General features: G+C 34.7%; 1 protein-coding gene across 2 annotated transcripts in view; it reads right to left on the reverse strand.

Moving 5' to 3' along the window:
* Window positions 1-24,039, reverse strand: part of Gen (XPG-like endonuclease) — a 317,873-nt gene that overhangs the window by 186,255 nt on the left and 107,579 nt on the right. For both annotated transcript variants that reach the window (XM_090416218.1, XM_090416217.1), the window contains exons 5-7: window positions 22,191-22,277; window positions 9,395-9,579; window positions 263-354 (exon numbers count right to left, since the gene is read on the reverse strand). In XM_090416218.1, the coding sequence (XP_090272344.1) occupies window positions 263-354; window positions 9,395-9,579; window positions 22,191-22,277 (364 nt within the window). The remainder of the gene's footprint in view (window positions 1-262; window positions 355-9,394; window positions 9,580-22,190; window positions 22,278-24,039) is intronic.

Here is a 24,039-nt window from a genome sequence, read left to right on the forward strand (position 1 = left end):
GACAGCAACTGTCCTTTTGAGAAATTAGTGGCAGTATATGCATGCCACTAAGCTCTTTCTTCACTGTCTATGTAATGAAATCAGTTTAAATTATGCATCTTAAGGGATTGTTCATCCCAAATATAGTTAAAACATCAGAAAAGTATTTCAAAGTCAATTTTATCCTTATCATACTGGAAGTGTTATCAGAAGTTATACCTCAAAATCTGTAGATACCTCATATTATAAACACTACAATATATTTTTTAACTGATAATATTACCTGGGTGGTTACAAGTATCACAATGAACTCTTTTCCGGATTGAGTTCTGATTCAGTGAGGGGAAAAGGTGACTATTTTTCCATTCTTCAAACCTATATGTAAAAGAATTCAACTTGATTAGTCAATGAAATTAAAAAGAGAAAATGCTGCCATTTTCAAAAACAGCAAACTACATTATAATTTTGCTTATTATACAATTAGAATATTACAATGAATAAAGAGAAACTGAGTAAATACTACTTTTCATTTACAAAGTGCAATACTGTGTGTGTTCAACACCCCACACTGCAGAATAAAATAAAAAGGAATTGAAATTGTGCCTTTTATTATATGGATATTATATAAAGTAATGTTATATATTAAGTAGCCTGTGTAGCTCAGTAGAAGGTCAAGCACTGCACTCTACAGTGCTTGACCACATGACAAAAGACTTGAGCTCAAACCTAGTCGCTGAGCAGAGGAAGATTTTCTAAGCCTTTTTTTCAACCAGTATCTGAGTTAGTCAATCTCTGGCATGGGCAAGTAGGTTTTTTCTCTCAGAAACTCGGGTTTTTCGTCCCATAAGCTCAAAAAATTGGCAGTCGAACCCACACTATTTTCAGACATTAAAAATATTGTGTTAGGGACCATGAGAAGGCATTACTTGTTAGCCGTCTTGTTCACTGTGTACTGATTAATTAGTGATAACCTTGGGCCAGCTGTCTCTGATTGGCTACTAGTGGAGATTGAACTGCCCACTCAGTCTCTCAAAGTTTGACAGGGCTAAAATGGCCTTGCCTACTCCCTATAAGGAACTAAAAGGCATTAGCTGATTTTTTTTTTTTTTATTTAAGTTTTAATGAAATGGATATATTATTTTTGTATATATGTCAACTGGATGCCATGAGCAAGATATTTTGTGATGGAATTTTTTTTTTATTTGACCTATGAAGTCTTGCTGATTATACATTAAATTCAGCCTGTATTAGAACTTAGAATTTAACTTTGTTGAAATGAATTCCAAAGTTAATTCTGAAACATAATCTGAGAAACTCACTACTATGACATTACTTTAAGAAATGCCAAACTGACTGTTGTACTTAGTAAATATAGTGAATTCTCAATTATCCAACTTTTAAATAACTGATCCTTGAATGAGCTAGTATGTCCATCAACTTCAGATGCAGCACCATATTTGCTCCTCTGGAGTAAAATGATCTTTTCCATCTTTTTTTTTTTTTCAATCACTCTATAACTCCCACACATTGAGCCCTTTACTCGACTCAAGCCCATGCATAGCAAATAAACACTGTGTGTCTGGACTAGAGTGAAGAGCAAAGTAATTCATTAATATTCTTTTCAAAGAACTGGAGGTCATAATTGCAAGGAATACTTTGTGGAGGAAGGCTGCCATAAAACTGAGAGGTAGATGAAATGAATGATGACTGGAAATAGCTCATTCAGCAAAACTTATCTCCTTTATTACTGATAATCCTGGCATTCATGTAAATGCATTAAGAGCCCACAGAGGTAGATGAAATGAAAGATGACTAGGAATAGCTGGTTCAGTAACTCAGTAGTTTAACTGAAAAAAAAATGTTGGGCAGCTGTTGGTCACATTGCTGTAGTTCTAGCAAAAATGGGGGACATAATGAATGTTAGTTCTGTTGAACAGTGCCCATTGAAATATCTGTAGAGAGATAAAATGTGGAAACTGATCTGTGAGACAGCAACTGAAGAGAGTCACTGGGACAGTTGCTAATCAACTAAACTGCTCCATTATGAATATCATCAAGAATTTTTAGAGAAGTTTTATGTACACTATCCTCATATGTAAAAGCAGTAGTCCAAGGTTAGATCGGGTATATTTGAGATTTGTACAGAGTAAATAACTGAACATATGAAATGTAATATCTTAAGCAAAAGAGGATGCCAGGAAAGCCTAGGAGTAAGAGTCAGTCTGAGAAAGGATATCTGATCTTGACTACTGTCAAAGGTAAGGAGAAAAAGAACTAAGGTATTTTTTGTGAGAGGAAAAAAAAAAAGACAAAAATTGTGTTTTTGAAGCATTGAAGGCAACTCAGTTATTATTGTCTGATGTTGTGGAGATCAGTATTTAGAGTACTTATTGAAGGATGATCTCGAAGCTTGAAATTTTGGGCACTACAAGGTTTGTCATATGAGTAGAATGAATGGAGATTGTTCATGAATATGAGGGTTGAAAAGTTGTAAAAAGTTGTAAAAAGGTAAAAAAATAAGTTAAACACATTTTTTTGAAAAATATCATCTTTATTTCTCAACATAGTCTCCATTGAGATCTGCACATTTGGTCCAGCAAGTTTCCAATTTTTTCATCCCATCTAAAAAGTAAGATTTGTCAAATTGTGCAAAACACTCATTGACAGCCTTGATGACATATTTGTTCGAAGAAAATATTTTCCCACTGAGCCAAATTTTTAAGTTTCGGAACAAGAAGAAGTCATACGGGGTCAAGTCCAGAGAATATGGTGGGTGTGGAACCAATTTGAACCTGAATTCATGCAATTTTGCCATTGCGATGGCTGATGTGTGGGATGGTACATTGTCTTGATGAAAGGGCACTTTTCTGTGAGCCAATCTTGGCCGTTTTTTCTTCAGTTCTTCTTTTAAACGGTCCAACAATGATGCATAATAGATTCCTGTTATTGTCTTATCCTTTTCCAAATAATCTATCATGATAATTCCTTGGGAATCCCAAAAAACAGTGGCATTCATTTCCCAGTTGACAAAACGGTCTTTGTTTTTTTTTTTTCAGAGCTCTTTCGCTGGGCATTGTCCACTGTTTTGACTGCTGCTTGGACTCAGGTGTGTAGTGGTGGATCCAAGTTTTGTCTACAGTCATGAATCGATGCAAAAAATCCTGCAAATTGTGATTAAACATTGCCAAACACTGCGTTGAAATGTCTTTTCACATACATTTCTGATCACCAGTCAACAAAACTATACACCTGTTCAGTTGAGATGCCTACAATCTCAGCAATCTCACGCACTTTCACTCGGTGGTCTTCATTAATGATACCATGGATTTTGTCAATTATTTCCTTTATAGTGATCTCAGTCAGGCATCCAGAGCGTGTTTCATCGTTGATGGACTTACAACCACATTTAAACTCATTTATCCAAAAATAAATAGTCTTTAATCCTGGTGCAGAGTTCCCATGAACTGCATCTTCAAATAAAAGTATTTTATCACTGCACGAAAATTGTTTTTCTCCATGTTTATGAAAAATGCGAACATGGTCATTCTAAATGTTTCTCAAATGAGAACTATGTGTCACAAGTGGCTAAAATTTTGCCAGGGATCATGAAAAAGATGATATGTGTCGACATTGGTATGAATGAACGAATTGTGTTGCTGTCCATTGGAAATTTATCAAACTTTTCAAACAACCCTTGTATGAGGAAGAAGGTGAATGAAATAACAGAACCTTGAGGAACACCGGCATTAATAAGAAAATATGAAAAGAGATCACCACCATTACACACTGTGAATGACCTGAGAGAATACTGGCAATCCAACTGCTAAAAGGAAGCATGTCAACCACAGGATGGCAATTTTCTGAGACGTCCTCAGCAGCAAACTCTATCAAATCCCTTGAAAATGTTAAGTGTAACACTACAGGTTTCTCCAAACCTTTCCATGACGTGTTCAGAGGTAGGTGATGAGATTTGCTGCAGATCTTGATTGGTGAAACCTATATTGGAAGTCACTAATTAGTTGATAGTTTGCCAGGTATCAAAGAAGCTGACTATCGATAACCTTCTCTATTACTTTAGACCATAGGTTCCAAAAGTGGGCAGTACCGCCCACCACAGTGGGAGCTGAAGCCTTCTAAGGGGCTATAGTCAGATCAGAAGCATTTTGGGGCGTTCAGGCAGTCTAGGGGTCAGTGGCTCTTAATAAAAGAAATTAATAATATATATTTAAAAATTAATTATTTTCGTGATTTTGCAATTAGATAATCATTTAAAATTTAAATATTGCATTTTAATTCATCTTATGCCCATCTTACATGATAAATTTTTTTATCAATTTTCTATTTCAATTATTTAATCATTTGAAAATTTACCATGTCAGATAGAAATAGATGTCAATGAGAAAATAGAGCATGTATATATGTGTGTATAATAGGTTATGTTTATAGTAGCAAATATATTCGTTATATTTCATTTCAAAATATATATAAAATATATAAAACCACTTTTCTAATTGATTTGTAAAAAAATAAACCCAATTTTATATAATTTAATATTACGAGTAAAAATAATAATGGCAAGAAAGAAATAAAATCGTAAATTTTAGTTAGCCTAGTTAGTACTCACTTATTTTGCTAACTAGAGGGAAAAAACAAAGCAAATATTATTCGAAACTTATTATACTGTTTTCTGTGGTTGTCTTGTAGGTTTGTTGTTTAAATCTTGTGTAATTATTTTATTTATTAATTATTATTTATAATTATTTGGACAATGTTGTGGTCGGACAAACAAAATGCGTTTGTGTACAAAATAAAAAATTGAATGTGTCATACAGGATATTTTAACTTCTATTTTTTATATACTTAAAAAATTTATTCATGTTTTGCTATTGTAAAAATTGAGCATGCCATACAGGCTTTAGTCTATTCAAGCAACAGACGAGTCTTAACTAGTATGTTGGTCAACTATTACGTAGGTAATTCACTCAATTCAGTATGTTTTGACAGGAATATGGGTGCTTGCAGTGACTTGTTCAAAGCACGAATACGATGGTATCGCAAACAAGTCGATGCATGCAAGTCGATTCTGGCTAGATTTCAAATTTATAAATACCAGTGGATTAGGAATAAGTTTCATTATTTTTTGTGTGCTTTGCCAACAATCATCAGTCGAAAGTGTGATAGATAAGTGGAGTCATACAAAGTGTAAATTAAATTTTTTATTTTGTGAATATTTTTGCAAATTTTATTACTTCATTATGTCTGAATATAAGAAGGAATGTCGACAGTACAGTATTGAGTATTTGAAATATGGTTTTATTCAGTCTCCTATGAACCAATTATTACCCAAGTGCTTGATTTGGCAAAAAGTGTTTTCAAATGAAGCCTTCTAGGCTACAAGAGCATTTGACTAAAATGCATGCTGACAAAAAGGATAAAGATTTGTCCTATTTTCAAGTATTAGAAAAAAAAATTTTAAACATCTAACTATATCAAAACTTTTTAAGTCGTCCACTAAACAAGATAATGACAGATTACAAGCTTCTTATAATATTTCATTATTAATCGCAAAAGTGGGAAAATCACACACAATTGGTAAAAGAAGTAATAAACACTGTGCTTCATAAGCCAGCGTCAGATATCATCAGGAAAATTCCTTTGAGCAATAATTCAGTGCAAAGAAGAATCGATGAAATGGCTGAAGACGTTGAAAAATCATTGTGCGATTATTTGAAGACATGCCAATTTTCCATTCAACTCGATGAATCAACTCTCCCAAATAATGAACCACTACTCTTATCATACGTACGATTCATAAAAGAAGAAAAAGTTTGTCAAGAATTATTATTCGCTAAAAACTTGGAAGCATATACAAAGGGAGAATCTATGTTTAATATCATGAATAATTTTTTTCAAGAGAAAGACATTCCTATTCGTAATATTTTGTCTGCTGCTACTGATGGTGCTGCAGCAATGACAGGGCGCCACAAGGGTTTCATAGCGCATTTGAAACAAGCAGTACCAAATGTACTCGCTATACGTTGTGTACTTCATCGTCAACATTTGGTTGCGAAAAATTTAAGTGAACGCCTGCACATGTCGCTCCATTACGTTATTAGAGTAGTCAACAAGATTAGAAGCAATTCATTGAGTGACAGATTGTTTAGCCAACTTTGTAGTGAAAACGATGAAGATTTCAATCATTTGCTGCTTCACACAGAAGTTCTTTCAAAAGGTATTTGTCTGAATCGATTTTACAATTTGTATGATTCAGTACTAGAGTTCGTAGAAAACAGAGACGACGGATTTGCAGGCCAACCTGATTACATCCAAAAATGACATCGCTTATTTGACAGACTTCTATAAAATATTTAATGAAGTCAATCTACAACTACAAGGTGATGAATTGAATTGAATTAAAACAAAAAACGTTATTGCCGCTTTTGTAGGGAAACTTTTTCTGTTCAAGCGGAATATGGGCCGAGGGGAATATAGCCACTTTTCAAATTTATCAGCAGTGTCTCTCAAAAAGGAAGATTTACTTACATACTGCCAACACTTGGAGGTTCTCCATGCTGATTTCAATGAGCGATTCAAGGATATTCTAAACATGAATATACCAAATGGGGTTCTAGATCCTTTCTCATATGTAAGCACAGCGGGCATCAAATTTAGAAGTGGAACTCATAGAACTCGCAACAAATGAAGAACTAAAAATAACATTCAAAACTGGATACCGAGAGTTCTGGCTTCAAAAATCAAAACCGACACTGTACCCTGGATTATGGGAAATAACGCAGAAATTTTTAATTGCATTTCCATCTTCTTATTTGGCTGAGCTTGGGTTTAGTGCTGTAGTGAATTTACTATCTAAGAAAAGGAACCGATTGCATATACTGATTGTGGCAATTTACGACTGTTTTTAACGAACGTTGAACCCGATATTAACAAAGTTTTAAAAATGCACCAGGCTTATCCTTCACATTAATTTCTTATTTTTTCTCTGTATTTTAACTTTGTAAGTTTCGAAATAAACCATCTAATACATTTGATGGTGATTTAATTATTACAATAAGATTCTTACTAATGTAATGCAATCTCTTAATATGTATTCCGAATTTTCATATTTAAACCATTGTATGAAACTTCACATTAATTTGTTATTTTTGCTTTGTATTTTTACTTTATAAGTTAGAAATAAACAATTTTGTAATATATTTAATGGTGTTTTAATTATTACAATAAGATTCTTACTAATGCAATGCATCTCTTAATTGTATTCCACATTTAAACAATTGTATGAAACTGTGCATAATGTTATTCGAGCATACATTTTACAATCTTTACATATGGGCTACGTTTCACCAAAATCGGTATAGCAATAACTGTGTTCAAGATGAAGCACATATTGGCCACTTCTTTTTAAAAATTTAACGGCATAAGCAGTGATGTATCATTAGTTGCTATTTACGTCAAAAATATCAAACGGCTTGAACACGGAAAACTATTATAATGGGGACGTTACAAAATTTATGTCTTGCAAAGTGAGCAGTGGCCCAAAAAAGTTTGAGAACCTATGCTTTAAACAAATACCGAAGCAAGAGCAACAGGTCGATATTTTGAAGGTAGACACATCACTTTTTTGGCTGTATATGGGCTTGCTTCCATGCTGTAGGATGGATAACAGCTGAGTATAATACAGTGTATAAATAAATGATAAAGAACAGGTGTTAGTTCTGGAGCACAACTGGTGGGATTCCATCAGAATCAAAACCTTTTTGGTATCCAGGTTTTTCAAAATTCTTCTGTCTTTCTGGCAATAGGTCCCAGAAGGCATGCAATTCAATGTTTAAATAAAGACAGAAGTGATTTGGTCATCTATTCTGGAGTTGAATAAGAAGAATGATGCCTTTATGTTTAATTAATGTTGAAATACTACCATCTTGGTGATGAAGAGGTGGACCCAATAGTTTTAGCATGTCACCAAAAGCACAAATGCCACTGGCACAGGTGGCAAATTCACCATTTCAAAATCAAACCTAGCTCTTTTAATATAAGGGAAAAACAAAACAGCTTTAGACAAAAACTTCAGCTTCATTCACAGCCTAAACTGAAGCCCATAACACTTTGCAATAAGCTGTTATTATATTTTCTTGGCACTTTTTTTTGGAAAACCATCACTGGATATAGGATGGGAATTTTGATCACAGTGAGTAATGAAGGTCCCTTATTCCACCATGATAACTTCTGTAATAAGATCACAACAAACAAATATAGTCATCATCACAAGCTTATTACAATATTAACCGAACAACCCAAACAACAGACCAATTACTCAGTCTAGTTAGCCAGGTGGTTAATGTACCTATTCCCAAATCAACAGGCTGGGGGTTCAAAACACTATGGACATGAATGTTTGTACTTAAGGCAGGAGATGAATTTTCTTGCCTAGTGTGAGATAACTGCCCTGCTTATAGGTGGCCTGAAGTGGCATGAAAAGTTCCATAGTTCCACATTTAATCTCTAGAACAGGTTTTCAGATTATATAAGAATAAATAAAAAATGCAAAAAATTCAAAATAAGAAAATAATAAAAATTCTTAGTCCCCCCCCCCTCCCCATGGTACTGATGTGCTATAAGCCTGCAACTTTTCACATAAAAAAAACAAAACGAAAAGGGTAACTGTTGATAGTATGAATAAAATTTTAATTGTGTTGGACACAGTAGCCTTGAGATCTCAAGGCTACTGTGATGTGATGTAAGTCATATATATATATATATATATATATGTAAGTTGTATATATATATATGTAAGTCATAATCCTTTTATGCAATTTAGGTGGCAATTTTCATCATAATTGCAATGCTACCATCTTGCTTATTTGAGGCTTGAAAGAGTACATATTTGGTCTCTAGAGCAGAGATTTCAGATTATCTAACCCTTAGTCCACCCAAAATGCACTATAAATTTTCAAACTTTCATCGGCGGGATTAATATAAAAAATAAGTACAAAACGTCAATTATATATGGCTCCGAGGTAAATCATTTCATATTATAGAGGAGATAAAGAATAAATATATATATATATTTATTCTTTATCTACTCTATAATATAAAATGATAAGCTTTTTTTGTAACGTTTTTGTGTCATGTTTTTTGTCAATTTATTTGAAACGTTTTGAAACTCAGGGGCTTTCAAGTTTTCAAAATTCAAGGAGAACTGGCCTACCAGTCCGGAACTCGAGGGGGGGTTAGGCATCGGGGGGGGGGGGGGAGTCACCCTAGTAAACACTATATAATAACAAATATTTTTGTTTTATAATTCATGCAACTATACTCATTGAATTAAAAAAGCATGATTAATATATTGCAAAAGGTTTAAGTAAATACTGTATAAAGTGAAACAAGGATCTTATGCCTTTTAAGAATATCCACATCTTTCAATTTCCCCACTAACTTCATTACAGTTTCTTTTCCCACTCCAGGAACACCTTTTCTTTTATAATCACAACCCAGCAATAATGCCATCCCTATTAATTTTCTTCTGTCCAGATCTAGTTCAGAATTAATGTCACTCATCATGTACAAATCAACATGAGAATCCTAAAAATTATTAAAATAACAATATAAGATTCAATCTAATGCATCTAATATATGTATAAAATAAGTAAACACTTGAATTATCCAATTTAAAAATGGTATGTATTAGAAGAAAAAAGATGAAAAATATTAAATGAACTGGATTGATTTAACAGATTAAACATGGTTTAATCTGTTAAACCATGTTTAATGGTTTAACTGAGAGGAGACCTCCACATAGCCTTTAAAGGAATGCGGAGAACCGACCAGGGCTTCTGACCTAGTGTCCAATCCTCACCTTCTCGTGGTGCACCCTGTTGGGTATCTACTTTGATACTGAACGAACGAGGATGGGCTGGCAATTTGGGATTTAGCCGACCAAATTGTATTCTTATTGGTTAAACCAATATACAAAATGATGGTACAACATGACAAAATTTCATGCCGGCTGGGGCGTTGCCCGGTTAAACAAGGCCCCCGTTGTTTTCGCCAGGGAACCAGGGCGAACAGCGAAAAGTCAGCTACTGGAACAAATCTGAAAACAAACCCCAACTCAACATCACCAGAGTTAAAGATCGGTACTATCAACGTAAGAAGCCTGAATGGCAAAGAAATGGAGCTAGCTGAGGAATTAGATAAGTACCAGATCGACATAATAGGGGTGACTGAAACAAAAAAGACCAAAACTGGTGAGATCTTTCTGAGCAATAAATACAAAATGTTATATTCAGGCAATAACAATCAAGGAAAAGAAGGAGTAGCCATAGTATTCAACACAAAATACGAGGCTAATCTTCTTGAATGGCAGTCAGTCTCAAGTAGAGTAATGTGGGCAAATATGAGAATGGGGAACTGGACAATGAGACTTATTTGTGCCTATGGTCCCACAGAAGGTTCTACTAAGGTAGAAGTGGAGGAATTTTTTGAGGCTTTAGAAAAAGCAACTGACACAGTGAAAAAGGAAAAGTTGGTCCTTGTTGGGGATCTAAATAGTAGAGTAGGAAATGATTGTGAGACATACAAAAATATTTTGGGAAAATTTGGAGAAAAGAGCAAAGCTAATAATAATGGCAAATATCTGTTGGATTTCTGCTCAGAACATGGACTGGTTATTACTAACACCATGTTCCAACATAAAAATGTGCACAAATTCACATGGAGAGAAGAGGCTAGGAATAAGAAAAGTCTCATTGACTATGTTATTGTTGATAGTGATGTTTTCTCCCTGGTGCAGGACACCAGAGTGTACAGAGGATTTGAAATTGGAAGTGATCACTATTTAGTCTTGAGCAGGATAAAATTGAATTTCATATTGAAAAGAATAACATGTAAGAAAGTTTTAAAGCGAATAAAAGTTGAGCAGCTCTCAGATGTAAACTGTAGACTAAAATACAGAAATATTATTGAAAAGAAAATGAAAGAGTTTGAGAACAGGAATCAAACCTTGGAGATTCAGTGGCAAACTCTGAAGGAAACATTGATTGATTCTGCCAGAGAGGCATGTGGTGAGGTTGTGTGCAAAGATAAAAAAATCAGAACTCCCTGGTGGACACAGGAAGTTAAAGAGGCAGTGGAGGAAAAGAAGAAAGCATATCAAAAGTTCCTGGCAAATAAGTCAGCTTTTACTCTTACAGAATACAGAGACAAATGTAAGAAAGCTAAACAGTGTGTAAAACTAGCTAAACAAAAGTCATGGGAGGACTTTGGCAAGAATATAGAAAATAAATATCAAGAAGGTGGCAAAATATTCTGGAGGTTGTTGAAGAAGCTTAGGAATGGAGGAAAGAGTGCTGTAAAAGGAATTAGAGATGATAAAGGTGAAATGAAAACAGGAGAAAAAGATATCCTTGAAGTATGGAGTAATTACTTTGAAAAACTGCTAAATGAAACAAGCAGTGATGACAGCACAGTGATAAAAAACACTGACCAGGCATGCAGTCAGGAATACATATCCATACTTGAAGTAGAAAAAGCCATCAAAGGCTTGAAATGTGGAAAGGCAGCAGGAGTAGATGATATTCGACCAGAAATGCTGAAGTATGGTGGTATAAGAGTCTTACAGTGGCTGCACTGCATAGTTCAGAAAGCCTGGACAGAGGGACGAATTCCCGATGATTGGAGTAGAGCTCTCATAGTACCCATATATAAAAAGGGAAATAAAACTGAATGTGAGAATTACAGAGGTATTTCCCTACTGAGTGTTCCTGGCAAGATCTATGCAAGTATACTTGAGAAACGGTTGAGAAGAATTGTGGAAGAAAAGCTTGGTGAAGAACAAGCTGGATTCAGGCCAAATAGAGGCTGTCAGGATCAGATCTTCACTTTACGACAAATAGTCGAGAAAGCATGGGAATATAACAAAGATCTGTATTTAAGTTTTGTCGATTTGGAAAAGGCATATGACAAGGTGCCAAGAGAGAAGCTATTCAATACGCTGCAGTTATATGGTGTCAATGGGGCATTATATCAAGCAATACTTAGTCTTTATTTGAGTTGTGAGTCAGCAGTTAGAATTGAAGGAAGTACAGGAAGATGGTTTAATGTTAAATCTGGTGTGAGACAAGGATGTACATTATCCCCTCTGTTATTCATTATCTATATGGATCACATTATGAAGGAATGTGGTATTAAACCTGATATCAAAATTGGAGATGTTAATGTCAGCTCTTTGCTTTATGAGGATGATGTTATACTTCTAAATAAATCCGCTACAAGTCTGCAAGATTCTCTGACTAAATTGAATAGCTGTTGTAATAGATATGGTATGAAGGTCAGCAATAAAAAGACAAAGACAATGAAAATAGGCAGAATCATTGAAAATGTCAACTGTGTTGTGAATGGAGAACCTGTGGAACAAGTAAAACATTTCAGCTACTTAGGCACAATTTTTACTGAAGATGGTAAACTAAATATAGAAATAGACAACAGAATCAGCAAAGCTGGTATGGTGGGAAGTCAATTGAATAAATTCATATGGAATAAGAAAGAAATTAGTTGGAACACTAAATTAGCTGTATACAAGACTGTGTTCAAACCAATTTTAAGTTATGGATCTGAGAGCTGGGTCAGAAGTAAAACACTTGACCAAAGACTAGAAACCGCAGATATGAGAGTCCTGAGAAAGATTAGAGGTGTGAACAGATGGCATCAATGGCAATATCATATTAAAAATGAGGATATTAGGAAAGAACTTGACATTGTCAGCATCCAGGAATGCGTTAGCAGAGCTAATCTCAGATGGTATGGTCACTTAAATAGAATGGGAGAGGAAAGATTAGCAAAACAAGTGTTCTCTGCCAGGTTGGCAGGAAAACGACCCAGAGGAAGACCAAGATATAGGTGGATTGATACGGTACAAAGTGCCTTAGACGATAGAAATATAAGATCTGATAATGTTGGAGTCTTGACAAGTAACAGACTGATTTGGAGGAAAATTGTAGATAGGAAGTTAGTAATGATGTAATTTTTTCATGTAGTACTGTCATATCCTGTACACCCCTTGAGGGTACATGGCAGGAATTTGATGATGATGATGATGATGATGAACATGGTTTAACAAAATCAATTAGAACTTATTTATAAACTCACTGCTAATATTTCTCTACTATTAAACTAACATCATCAGAGCCACCTTTCACAAGGTAATAACAATGTAACAGTTTTTTTATAATATAAAAATTCACATTTAGAAGGAAATCACATCTATTAATCATTAATTAATTACAGTCACAGAAAAGTAATCAAATTTATTACATATTAGTCTTTCAGATAACTACAGTAATACCCTGCCTGCTTTGCTTTATGACGATCCACTCATATAACACTTTTCAATTATGATGAATGTCTATTTATATAATGCCACATTCACTAATATGACATTTGTAGTGACACAAATCTCCTGTGAAGCAGTGAATGTGCAGTATTCATGAACACGTTTATTTACAACATTTTTTCTTGCTGCATCTCTCTATGATTTCATGTTTTGCTTAAATGCTTTATTTATGCCATTTACATATATATATATATATATATATATAGTTTTATGAAAAATATTGAATGACTAGAACCGAGATTTAATTAAAAAGGTTTTAATATAAACACACTACTAGTTTCGGCCTGTAACAGCCTTCTTCAGGTGACATTATAAAAGAAAAAACACTAAACATTGAGGGTTAAAAGACTATGAACATCATAGACAGTCTTTATACATAATTAGCATTAAAACGTTGTAGTTGTATTTGAAGCTGTTCTTTCATTTGTTGCATTGTTGGGAGAGTGCGTGCTTGCTGCATCATGTGAATGCCAGTACATGATTACAGCTGAATGACTATCCGGGAGGTTGTAGCTTAAGTTGTTATTTAGATGAACAGGATTGAAGATGATTTCTCTCGATTCCACAATTTTTCTCTCTATTTCGTCACTGCAACGGAAGATGTTTGTAGATTTTTCCCAGCAGACTTTGTGACTTTGGTTATTATCATTAGGATTAGCCGAGAAGAGGATATGACTTGATAATGCACTTGCTCGCTGTCTCTTGTAAGTAATGTCTCTCATGTGTTCTTCCATACGCATTTCGACAGATTTGTCTGTCTGCCCGAAATAAGGAATATCGCAGTCACATAATATTTTATATACGCCAGGGTATTTGAGTTGATGATGACAAGGTTTTGGGTGACTAATTAAGGAACGGATCTTTGGAAGTGGAGTGAACAAGGTTCTGATATTGTATTTTTTTAGAACTTTTGCTAATTTATGTGAAACAGTACTTATGTAAGGAATAGATATATTGCTTTTGAATCTATTTGTTTCTTCTGAGTGATGTCTGGGAGGATTAAGAAGGAATTTGTTAATGATTTTCTTGGAATATCCATTAACTTCGAAAGAAGTTTTCAGATGGTTTATTTCTGTAATCAGTTCATTTGGATCATCAAGAAGAGAACGGGCTCTATGTCCCAAGGTGGAAATTATTCCAAGCTTATGAGGAGGGAAATGATGGGATTGACTGTGCAGATATCTGTTGGTATGTGTGGGTTTTCTATATATCGATATTTTTAGTTTACCAGCAGAAGAGCGAGTCAGTTTGACATCAAGAAAAGGCAAGGAATTATCCGTTTCAAGCTCAGCAGTAAACTTAATACTTTGATGTCGGCTATTGAGATGTTCGAGGAAAACCATAATTCCTTGCCTTTTCTTGATGTCAAACTGACTCGCTCTTCTGCTGGTAAACTAAAAATATCGATATATAGAAAACCCACACATACCAACAGATATCTGCACAGTCAATCCCATCATTTCCCTCCTCATAAGCTTGGAATAATTTCCACCTTGGGACATAGAGCCCGTTCTCTTCTTGATGATCCAAATGAACTGATTACAGAAATAAACCATCTGAAAACTTCTTTCGAAGTTAATGGATATTCCAAGAAAATCATTAACAAATTCCTTCGTAATCCTCCCAGACATCACTCAGAAGAAACAAATAGATTCAAAAGCAATATATCTATTCCTTACATAAGTACTGTTTCACATAAATTAGCAAAAGTTCTAAAAAAATACAATATCAGAACCTTGTTCACTCCACTTCCAAAGATCCGTTCCTTAATTAGTCACCCAAAACCTTGTCATCATCAACTCAAATACCCTGGCGTATATAAAATATTATGTGACTGCGATATTCCTTATTTCGGGCAGACAGACAAATCTGTCGAAATGCGTATGGAAGAACACATGAGAGACATTACTTACAAGAGACAGCGAGCAAGTGCATTATCAAGTCATATCCTCTTCTCGGCTAATCCTAATGATAATAACCAAAGTCACAAAGTCTGCTGGGAAAAATCTACAAACATCTTCCGTTGCAGTGACGAAATAGAGAGAAAAACTGTGGAATCGAGAGAAATCATCTTCAATCCTGTTCATCTAAATAACAACTTAAGCTACAACCTCCCGGATAGTCATTCAGCTGTAATCATGTACTGGCGTTCACGTGATGCAGCAAGCACGCACTCTCCCAACAATGCAACAAATGAAAGAACAGCTTCAAATACAACTACAACGTTTTAATGCTAATTATGTATAAAGACTGTCTATGATGTTCATAGTCTTTTAACCCTCAATGTTTAGTGTTTTTTCTTTTATAATGTCACCTGAAGAAGGCTGTTACAGGCCGAAACTAGTAGTGTGTTTATATTAAAACCTTTTTAATTAAATCTCGGTTCTAGTCATTCAATATTTTTCATAAAACTATGTATGTTAACCGAGTCAATGATCATTCTGTCATATATATATATATATATATGACTGCTTAAAAATGTTATTAAACCACTGTATGCATCTACAAGTGTGTGTGTGGGGGGGGGGGGGTAGTGATTCACTATACAACACTGGCCTGGAATCTACATAGTCATGTCACCAAGTATGCCTGTACTTCAAATCTGTAAGGAATCATAGACAACGATTCCTTAAAAATTAAGGATCTGATGGCAATGAATGATTATTGCCAACATGCAAGGCACTATGCGTTGAGATTTTTAGAGCAAAAAGACTAGTTGTTTTTGAAAATATTCAGCCATAACTGGTTCATTTTTTCTGGATTATTATTTTTATGTGTGTTTGCTTGCTTATAAGGGTCATTTGTTTGTACTTTTGAAGTTTGTTTGTCTGTGATTTTAAAAGCTTTTATTTTGTTATAAATATACTGTACTGTAAATCATGGCACCAATGCAAACAATGGTGGATGATTTTAACATGTGTGATTTCATTCGCTTCATAGAATGAAAGATGCATGGAAAGAGAAAACGAAACTGATAACTGCATGTGTCACAAGTGTAGTGAGAGTGAGTGCCAAAAGAGTGGGAAAAGAAAGAAGAATGATAACAGTGAATTGAAAGATGGGATGTAAAAAAATATAATTGTGAATAGCAAGACTGATGTTGCACCTAAAGTGTTGGAAGCAAGCGAGCATGCATATGATAAGAGTGTCTGCAAGAATGAAATGAAATGATGGAAAATGAAGAGACCAGATAATAATAACGAGAGAGAGAGAGAAAGAGAGAGAGGGGGGGGGGGGTGGCATACTTATGTAAGGTTCTCCACAGAACAAAACACGAGATTCTGCAAACACAAATTTATTTGCTATAGGCCCTTCTGCCTTTTGTATAGGAGAGCAACATAAAAAAAAAAAAAATAGTCAAAGAAATGCTTAGTGGGTGGTATGACATGGAAGCAAAAAAATGGGAGAGAATAAGAATAGAATTTTGTCTGGTTATTCCATGATAAGAGGAATGCTTCAAGAGTGTGTAACAAAATCATGTTTTCCTGGAACCAAAATTAATGATGTTACTGATACTGTTAGGATGCAGAGAGGAAAGGTGAGAGATGATTATTTTGATTAGTATTAATGATCAAGAAGATGACAGTATGGCAGACAAGTGTGGTATAAAAGAATTTGTTGGTACAAAAGAATAAGAAAAGTAAGAAGGTAAAAGTTGTGAACCTTCTGGCATGGTATGATAGAGGCAAACTGAGATGAAGAACTATGATCGTGAATGAGTCAGAGTGCTGGTTGTGCAGAAGGACTAATGTCAGGTAGGTGGATGTGTGAATGATTTGTATCTGAATGGATTTGGAGTAAGGTGCCGTGAAAAAATATTATTCATGGGGAGTTTGGAAGTGCAGAGTTATGGAAGCTAGAATGTTTTAGGGGAGTGAAGGTGGTGTGGGTCCAGGCAACCTAGAGCCGAGTAGATAAGAGAATGACCACATGATGCTAAATGCAGCTCCCCAAGTTCTTAACTTTAGTGAGATAATCAAGGCAAGACATAAGGGAGGTTGTGGGATGAAGAGGATATTGCAGTTTGTGTATACTAATGCCAGGCGTATAAGAAAGCAGTATCAAACTGCATACCCAGAGTCAGGAGGATAAATCAGGTTGGAGTTAGATAGATGAATAGAATCATTAAACAGGACTTGCAGAAAGACAACATTGTAGAAAGAACACACACACACACACACACATAAAAGGTGATCAGCATGCCCATGAATTATGAGAGGAAGCTAGCTAATGAGGACAAAAGAAATCCTAAAGGGCTCTTTCACTATGTGGCAAGTAAACAGAAGAATGTAGAGGGATGACTTTAAAAAGTGCCGATGGTGGGGAGGTAACAGATGGAAACCAAATAGCTGAGTTACTGACTGTTCGTTTTGCAAAGGGTGTACCATCCAGGTGATGAGTGATATTACACTGCCAGATGTGATGATGATGGATGGGAAAATAGAGATAGATGAACTGGATGTGCATAGGGTATCACAAAACTGTAATGTGAATACTTTCATTCAGTGAAATGATGAACAGTATTCATTATATTCGATTTATGAGTCTACTACCATCTGAGATAAAAGCTTTAATAATAAAATTCTACATTTTGATATTAAGATCATCTCAGAAATATATATCTCTCTATAAAATGACTACATTACACCAACTTACTGTTTTATGTAGCTAAATCTGCTTAACTCAATGAAGTCTGACTTCTTGTAGTTAAAATAAAAAATAACTAAAATAAGAATAAAATAAATCTTTTTACAAAAAAAATGCAAGTAAGATTAATAATTAATTACATCAGCCAATCAGAATTTTCTTATTAATGTCATCTGGTTCTTGCACCTCATTTTTAGTCTTGATACTTCATATTACCGTAGAAAGAATACACACACACACACACACCATAATCATTTACTGGTTGACCTATGATATTTCATCTAGAATACTATATATATATATTAAAGAAAAAATCTCTAGGATCTCTTGTTAGCTTTTTGAAGTTATTTTTACTTTAACTTGCTATTTCTGATATTATTAATATTTATTTACTTATTTTCCATTATTACTGTTTATTTTTATTTTATTTTATTTATTATTATTTTTTTTTTTTGAGATCAGTGTTACCTGTCAGGTACTCCAGGCAATCTGAAGAAGTATACTGTTGTCAGGGATGTATTGGGAGATTTTTAGCTCATCATTATTGTTTTTAAATTTGGCTGTTTTATGAATGTTTCACATGCCTCTTTAAATTTTCTTTCATACCATGTATCTGTGTGGTGCAAAAGTTGAGAGTGCCTTTCAAACAAACAAAAATTTAAACAAAAACGATCAGCTAAAATCTCCATGTTTTGGACAAGATACATATTTTCAGATTGCCAAATGAGACTAAAAGAAATCATAGGGAGTTTTTTCGATATGTGGCCAGCAGAAGGAAGAATGATTATAGGAGGATGACATTAGTCAGTGATAATGGAAGAATGATAAACATTGAGGAGGATATAGTAGAGGTGTTAAATGAGCAGTTCATTAAAGTATTCCATCTTTGTGATTGTTACATAATGCAGAACTTGAGAGCAGTGGGAATAGGATAGAAACCACTGATGGCAAGTGTGTAGGAGATATATGCGGTATTGAGCAAACTTGATGTCAACAAGACCATAGGACTTGATAGTGTATCACCATGCGTCTTGAGGAAATGTTCCAAGTAGAGCTTTAACTTATCTTATTAACATGAGTGGAAAGAGATTGGTCCAAGTTCTAAAGGAGTGGAAAGAGGACAAAACTGTTCTGCTTCATAAATGGGATAATACGACTAAGTCTTTGAATTATAGACCAATCTGTTGTCTGGAGTTGTGGTCAAGGTGTTGTAGAAACTAGTGAGGAGAAGGATTCAGAACTGACTTGACAGCAGTAGCAGAATTCTCTTTGATAAACAGCATGGGTTTGCTAAAGGACGTTTTAGCAATCTGCTTACTTATTATAACAAGACGATGAATACACTGGACAAGGGAGATGCATATACAATAGTATATTTAGATTTTGCAAAGGCTTTTGATAAATTTGCACATGACAAATTAACAGTTATATTGAAACAGATTGACTTGAATAGCAGATCAGTGCATTGATTGGAGATTGGCTATGTGATAGATATCAGTAGGTTGTGTATGGGGAGTGATATCCTAGAAGAGCAAAAGTCACTAGTTGTACTGTTTCCAGGCCATTATTGTTTAATTTGTATGTAAATGACAATGGAAGGAGCTTAAATAATGATATATAATTGTTTACAGAGATCATGCAAAGTTGGGGAGAGTTATGAGAAGTAGAGCAGATGTTGTAGCATTACAAGAGGACCTGAATAGACTATCCGAATGGATGAGCGTGTGGGGATGTCAGTTTAATACAGCAAATTTTGTGTAAGATTTTAAAACTGCAGAGCCAAATGGATAGAAGGAAAAGGAAGGACATGATCGAGACATATAAGTTGGTAAGGGGTAATTACCAGATTAATGTGAGTGAGATTTTTCATAGAGACAGGTAGAAGCTGTCTGGAGCCATCCCTGGAAGCTGTATAGGAGGGTGTAAAGGGAGGGGGATAGAATTTTTGCATGGAGAGTGGTGGGTAAATGGAATATACTGAAAGTGTGGTGAGTGCAACGACACGGAATGCACTTAAGTCAACTTCAGAAAACACGCAATTTACAGACAAAAAATACTAGTTGTGGTGGTGGTGGAGGTGGGCAGTAGATGGCTTTGATGGAGATGATTCGTAGTAGAGGTTTGGTGTAGTGGTTGAGACAGTTGTAGGTGTCCTCCCACGATGAGTCTTCGGACTCCTTGGAGGTATCAGGAATAATAATAATAATAAGTCAAGGTATGATGAACTGTGCATGTGAGAGTGAGACCTCTGGCAATGAGTCTCTTGACTCCATGGAGGTCTGATGATGATAACAATAATAATAATAATAATCTTAGAGAAATACAATCTCTGCATGGCTTTCAAGCCCCACCAAAAACTTGCTATCCTTATCCATTCTACTAAAGATCAGCTCCCTCTTTCAGTGCCTGGAGTATATAAAGTGCTCTGTTCCTGCAAGTTCAACTACTGTAGACAGATAAAAAGATCAGCCAGCATCCACATGGAAGAACACAAAAAATACATCTGCAGTCACGACTATGGTCAATTTGGTCTTACTTTGGATACAGCTCATAGACTCGACTGGTAAAAGACACCTTACTCCATGCAGTAAATTTAGAAGAGAAAGACTGTTTTTGGAATCTGCAGTAGATTAAAAATTTGAAATTTTTAATCTACTCTCAGAAATCAGCCTAATTTGAATAAATATGGTTGCACTAAACTTATCAAAATATGGGAAACACTAATACTTTGTGGCCTTCGATGAAGGCCACCTGTGATGATGGTACCACAGAGGGCGACCCACCTAGTTAGTATGTTTCACTTATTATGTTCCTTTGTGTGTGTTATAAGTCTCATATTGTACTCCCTGATGATGTCTCAGTGACTGGGATGAAATACTGGAAGAATTAAATATTATTTTTAATCTTTTCTCAGTGCTGTTTCACTCCATTAAGCCTCTAACATGAGTTTCTCCCAGCTTAAGCCTTAACACATGGATTAACTATTAATCTTACTTGAATTTTTTTTTTTAATTCGTTAATTTTATTTACCACAAAAGGTAAGGCCAGACAGGTTAAGTAGATTTAATGTGATGTAGATTACTGCTCTATGTTGCTATTTCTATAATGTAGTCATGTGTACACAGATGTATATATTCCTGAAGATGAAAAGGTTAAAATGTAAAATTTCATTATTTTATCATAAAATAAATAGAATAAGATTAATGTGAACATGACCATGAGTTTAATTCATATATCAGCCTATGTATTAAGAGAATGTACAAGGGAATAATAACAATCTTATACAATTTCTCTCCTGCAAATTGTAGAAGATTATGATTAGCAAGGGTGTTAGGACTAAATTTTTTTGCTTGGAGGATGATAAATGGGTGGAATGGGTTCCAGATGTGGCTGTGAGTGTTTAATAATAACAATAATGATGATGATGATGTCATTTAATCTGAGCTCTCTAAAAATCCTTGGCTTAGTACAGGAAAACAAAATTAGACTGATTAAGGACTATTTTTCCCACAGACATATAATTTTGCTACATCATTTTCTAAAGATATTTCCATGGTCAGTATTTACCACAAATGACATCAGTAATTCTCTAATCACTTCTAAACTGTTAAGACTGAGGCACTGGCTAGTCACCATCCTTTCAAATTTGACTTCAAATTCAGAAAATGAAGTTTTATTCCTATACATTCATCCATTCCTTCCTTCTACTAATGTCTTTTGGAACAGATTCCTTTTTATATATTGCCTAAGCAATCTGCCTCTGGGAACAGAAATGCACTGAAACAAATATCTATGGTAAAAATCCAAACAGTAGATCAAATAATTTATTTCAAAGTGATCTTTCCATTTCAGTTAACTAAATATGAGGTCTGGATAGATAGTGATCTTTCAGGAGTCAATGAATATGTTAACTCATTTAAGGACTGGTTAACTGAAGATTTGGTTATTTAGTAGTTTCACTAACAAATGATTAAGGAATTTTTAGGAATTATCCATATAATTTATTATTTGATACAGATATTTAGAATGACTGAGTAAAAACAAGAGAAAATAAAATACTGTTGCAATACTAATCAAATTTGCCATATGAAATTATTAAAATAAAAAAAACATACTAAATCAAATACAAATGAATGTTTAATGCTATAACAATTACCTTAACATCCATGGTAAAGTTTCTATATACAACTTCAGCTCCATATAGGAAAGTATCACTGTCCTGAGTAATGCATCCATCAACGTACTACAGTGTTAAAGAAAGGATAAAAACATATCATATGTATGGGCAGCATTTAAAAACCTCTCTCTCTCTCTCTCTTTTTTCAACTATTATTATTATTAAAAGACTCCATGGAATCAATAAGCTCATCATATAGATTGCACTTAAACATCAACACTGCTGTCATGTAATCATAAACTCAGTCACTCTTCATCTTCTGGCAAAACACTCCACTCACTCATAACTCTCTCTCAAAGTAAAAACCATTCACTTCACTGTTCATATAACTTCAAGGGATAACCTGCTGTTCTTTCTTTCTTTCTTTCTCTCCCCACAGAATGAGACATCATTCTGCCCCTCCCCAGTATGATCTTTATATTGTTGATATTTTTGTGGACAAGTATGATACTTCTCAGACATGTAAGATGCAAGTTCAGATAAGTTTGTCTGGTTAATTAACTGTGGCTTTTATGTATGAAAATTGCTGTAGAAGTTCTGTGCTTGTAGTATTTGTATTGTATATGTTCGTTTCAGTTTTCTTACAGTCTTTAAACTCAGAGAGCAATATTAAAAGGCATTGCAAAAAAAAAAAAAAAAAAAGCAAGACAACAGCTGATTTGTATATTAATGAATTAAATTTTTGATTTTAGTCATTTTTGTCAAGTGTGAGATGTTTTTCAACATCCAAGTAAGCTCACATTAATTTTATTTTGGTTAAATAAATGAGAAGTAAAAGTAATGCGAGCTATTTTGCCCACTTTTGTAACATATCTTTTGAACTTCAACTCCCTGTCTGCCATTATCCACAAATTCCTTATCAGTTTTCTACATTTCAGTACCATCAGTATGTAATCTTTTCATGCTGAAGTGCATAACCTTACATTTTGCAACATTAAATTTAGACCCATTATCCTCTGCCAATTTTTTAAAATCATCTTGCAGAATATCTACATAAGCTTTATCAATTATTGTCCTCTCCAGATTTCCATCTTCAGCAACAACTGAATATCCCCCCCTTAAATCATTCCCTATATCATTAATATACAAATTAAAGAGTAAGCCCTAATACAGGGCCTTCAGGCACTCTGCTAGTCACCTTCACTCATTCTCCTAGAATCCACTCCAACACATACACTATGTTGCCAAAAGTGTTCAGACAGCAACTATTTGTATTTCCCATCACTACAGTGCTGCTGTCAAAAGAGATTGGCCTCCTTTTGCTGCTATCAGCCATTACCCCTTCAGGGTAGACTCCACTAAGTTTTGGAAAACTGCTGCTGGAATTCGTTTCCATTCCTCCTGTAGTATGGTGAACAGCTAATGAGTGTTAGTTGGGCGAGTGGGTCTGGCATACAACTTTTGCTCCATGTCTTCAAACATGGAGGGCACTTACTTTGCAAGCAGGTGTGTTATTGTGCTGATACAGGAAAGGGCCTATTCCAAATTGTTGCCACAGTGCAGGAAGAACAAAACTGTTCAAAATGTCACAGCAGGCATTATGCGTTTCTTCATAAGTATCTTCACCAGGAATCCGCAAGGTCCAGACATATCCATCAGATTGACAGATCGTGTACTGTGATTCACTGCTCCATGGGACCCTCCTTCCACTGATCCACAGTCCAAGGATGGTGTTATTTGCACCATTCCAGACCAAGATATAGGAATGATACAGTAAAATGTGCCTTAGAAGATAGAAATATAATATCTAATAATGTTGAAGTCTTGAAAGGTAACAGATTGATTTGGAGAAAAATTATAGATAGGAAGTTAGTAATGAGGTAAGTTT

The sequence above is a fragment of the Typopeltis vanoorti genome, chromosome 3 (genome assembly GCF_054136105.1).
Source record: "Typopeltis vanoorti isolate ZY-2024b chromosome 3, IOZ_Tvanoo_1.0, whole genome shotgun sequence".
Classification (NCBI taxonomy): Eukaryota; Metazoa; Arthropoda; class Arachnida; order Uropygi; family Thelyphonidae; genus Typopeltis; species Typopeltis vanoorti.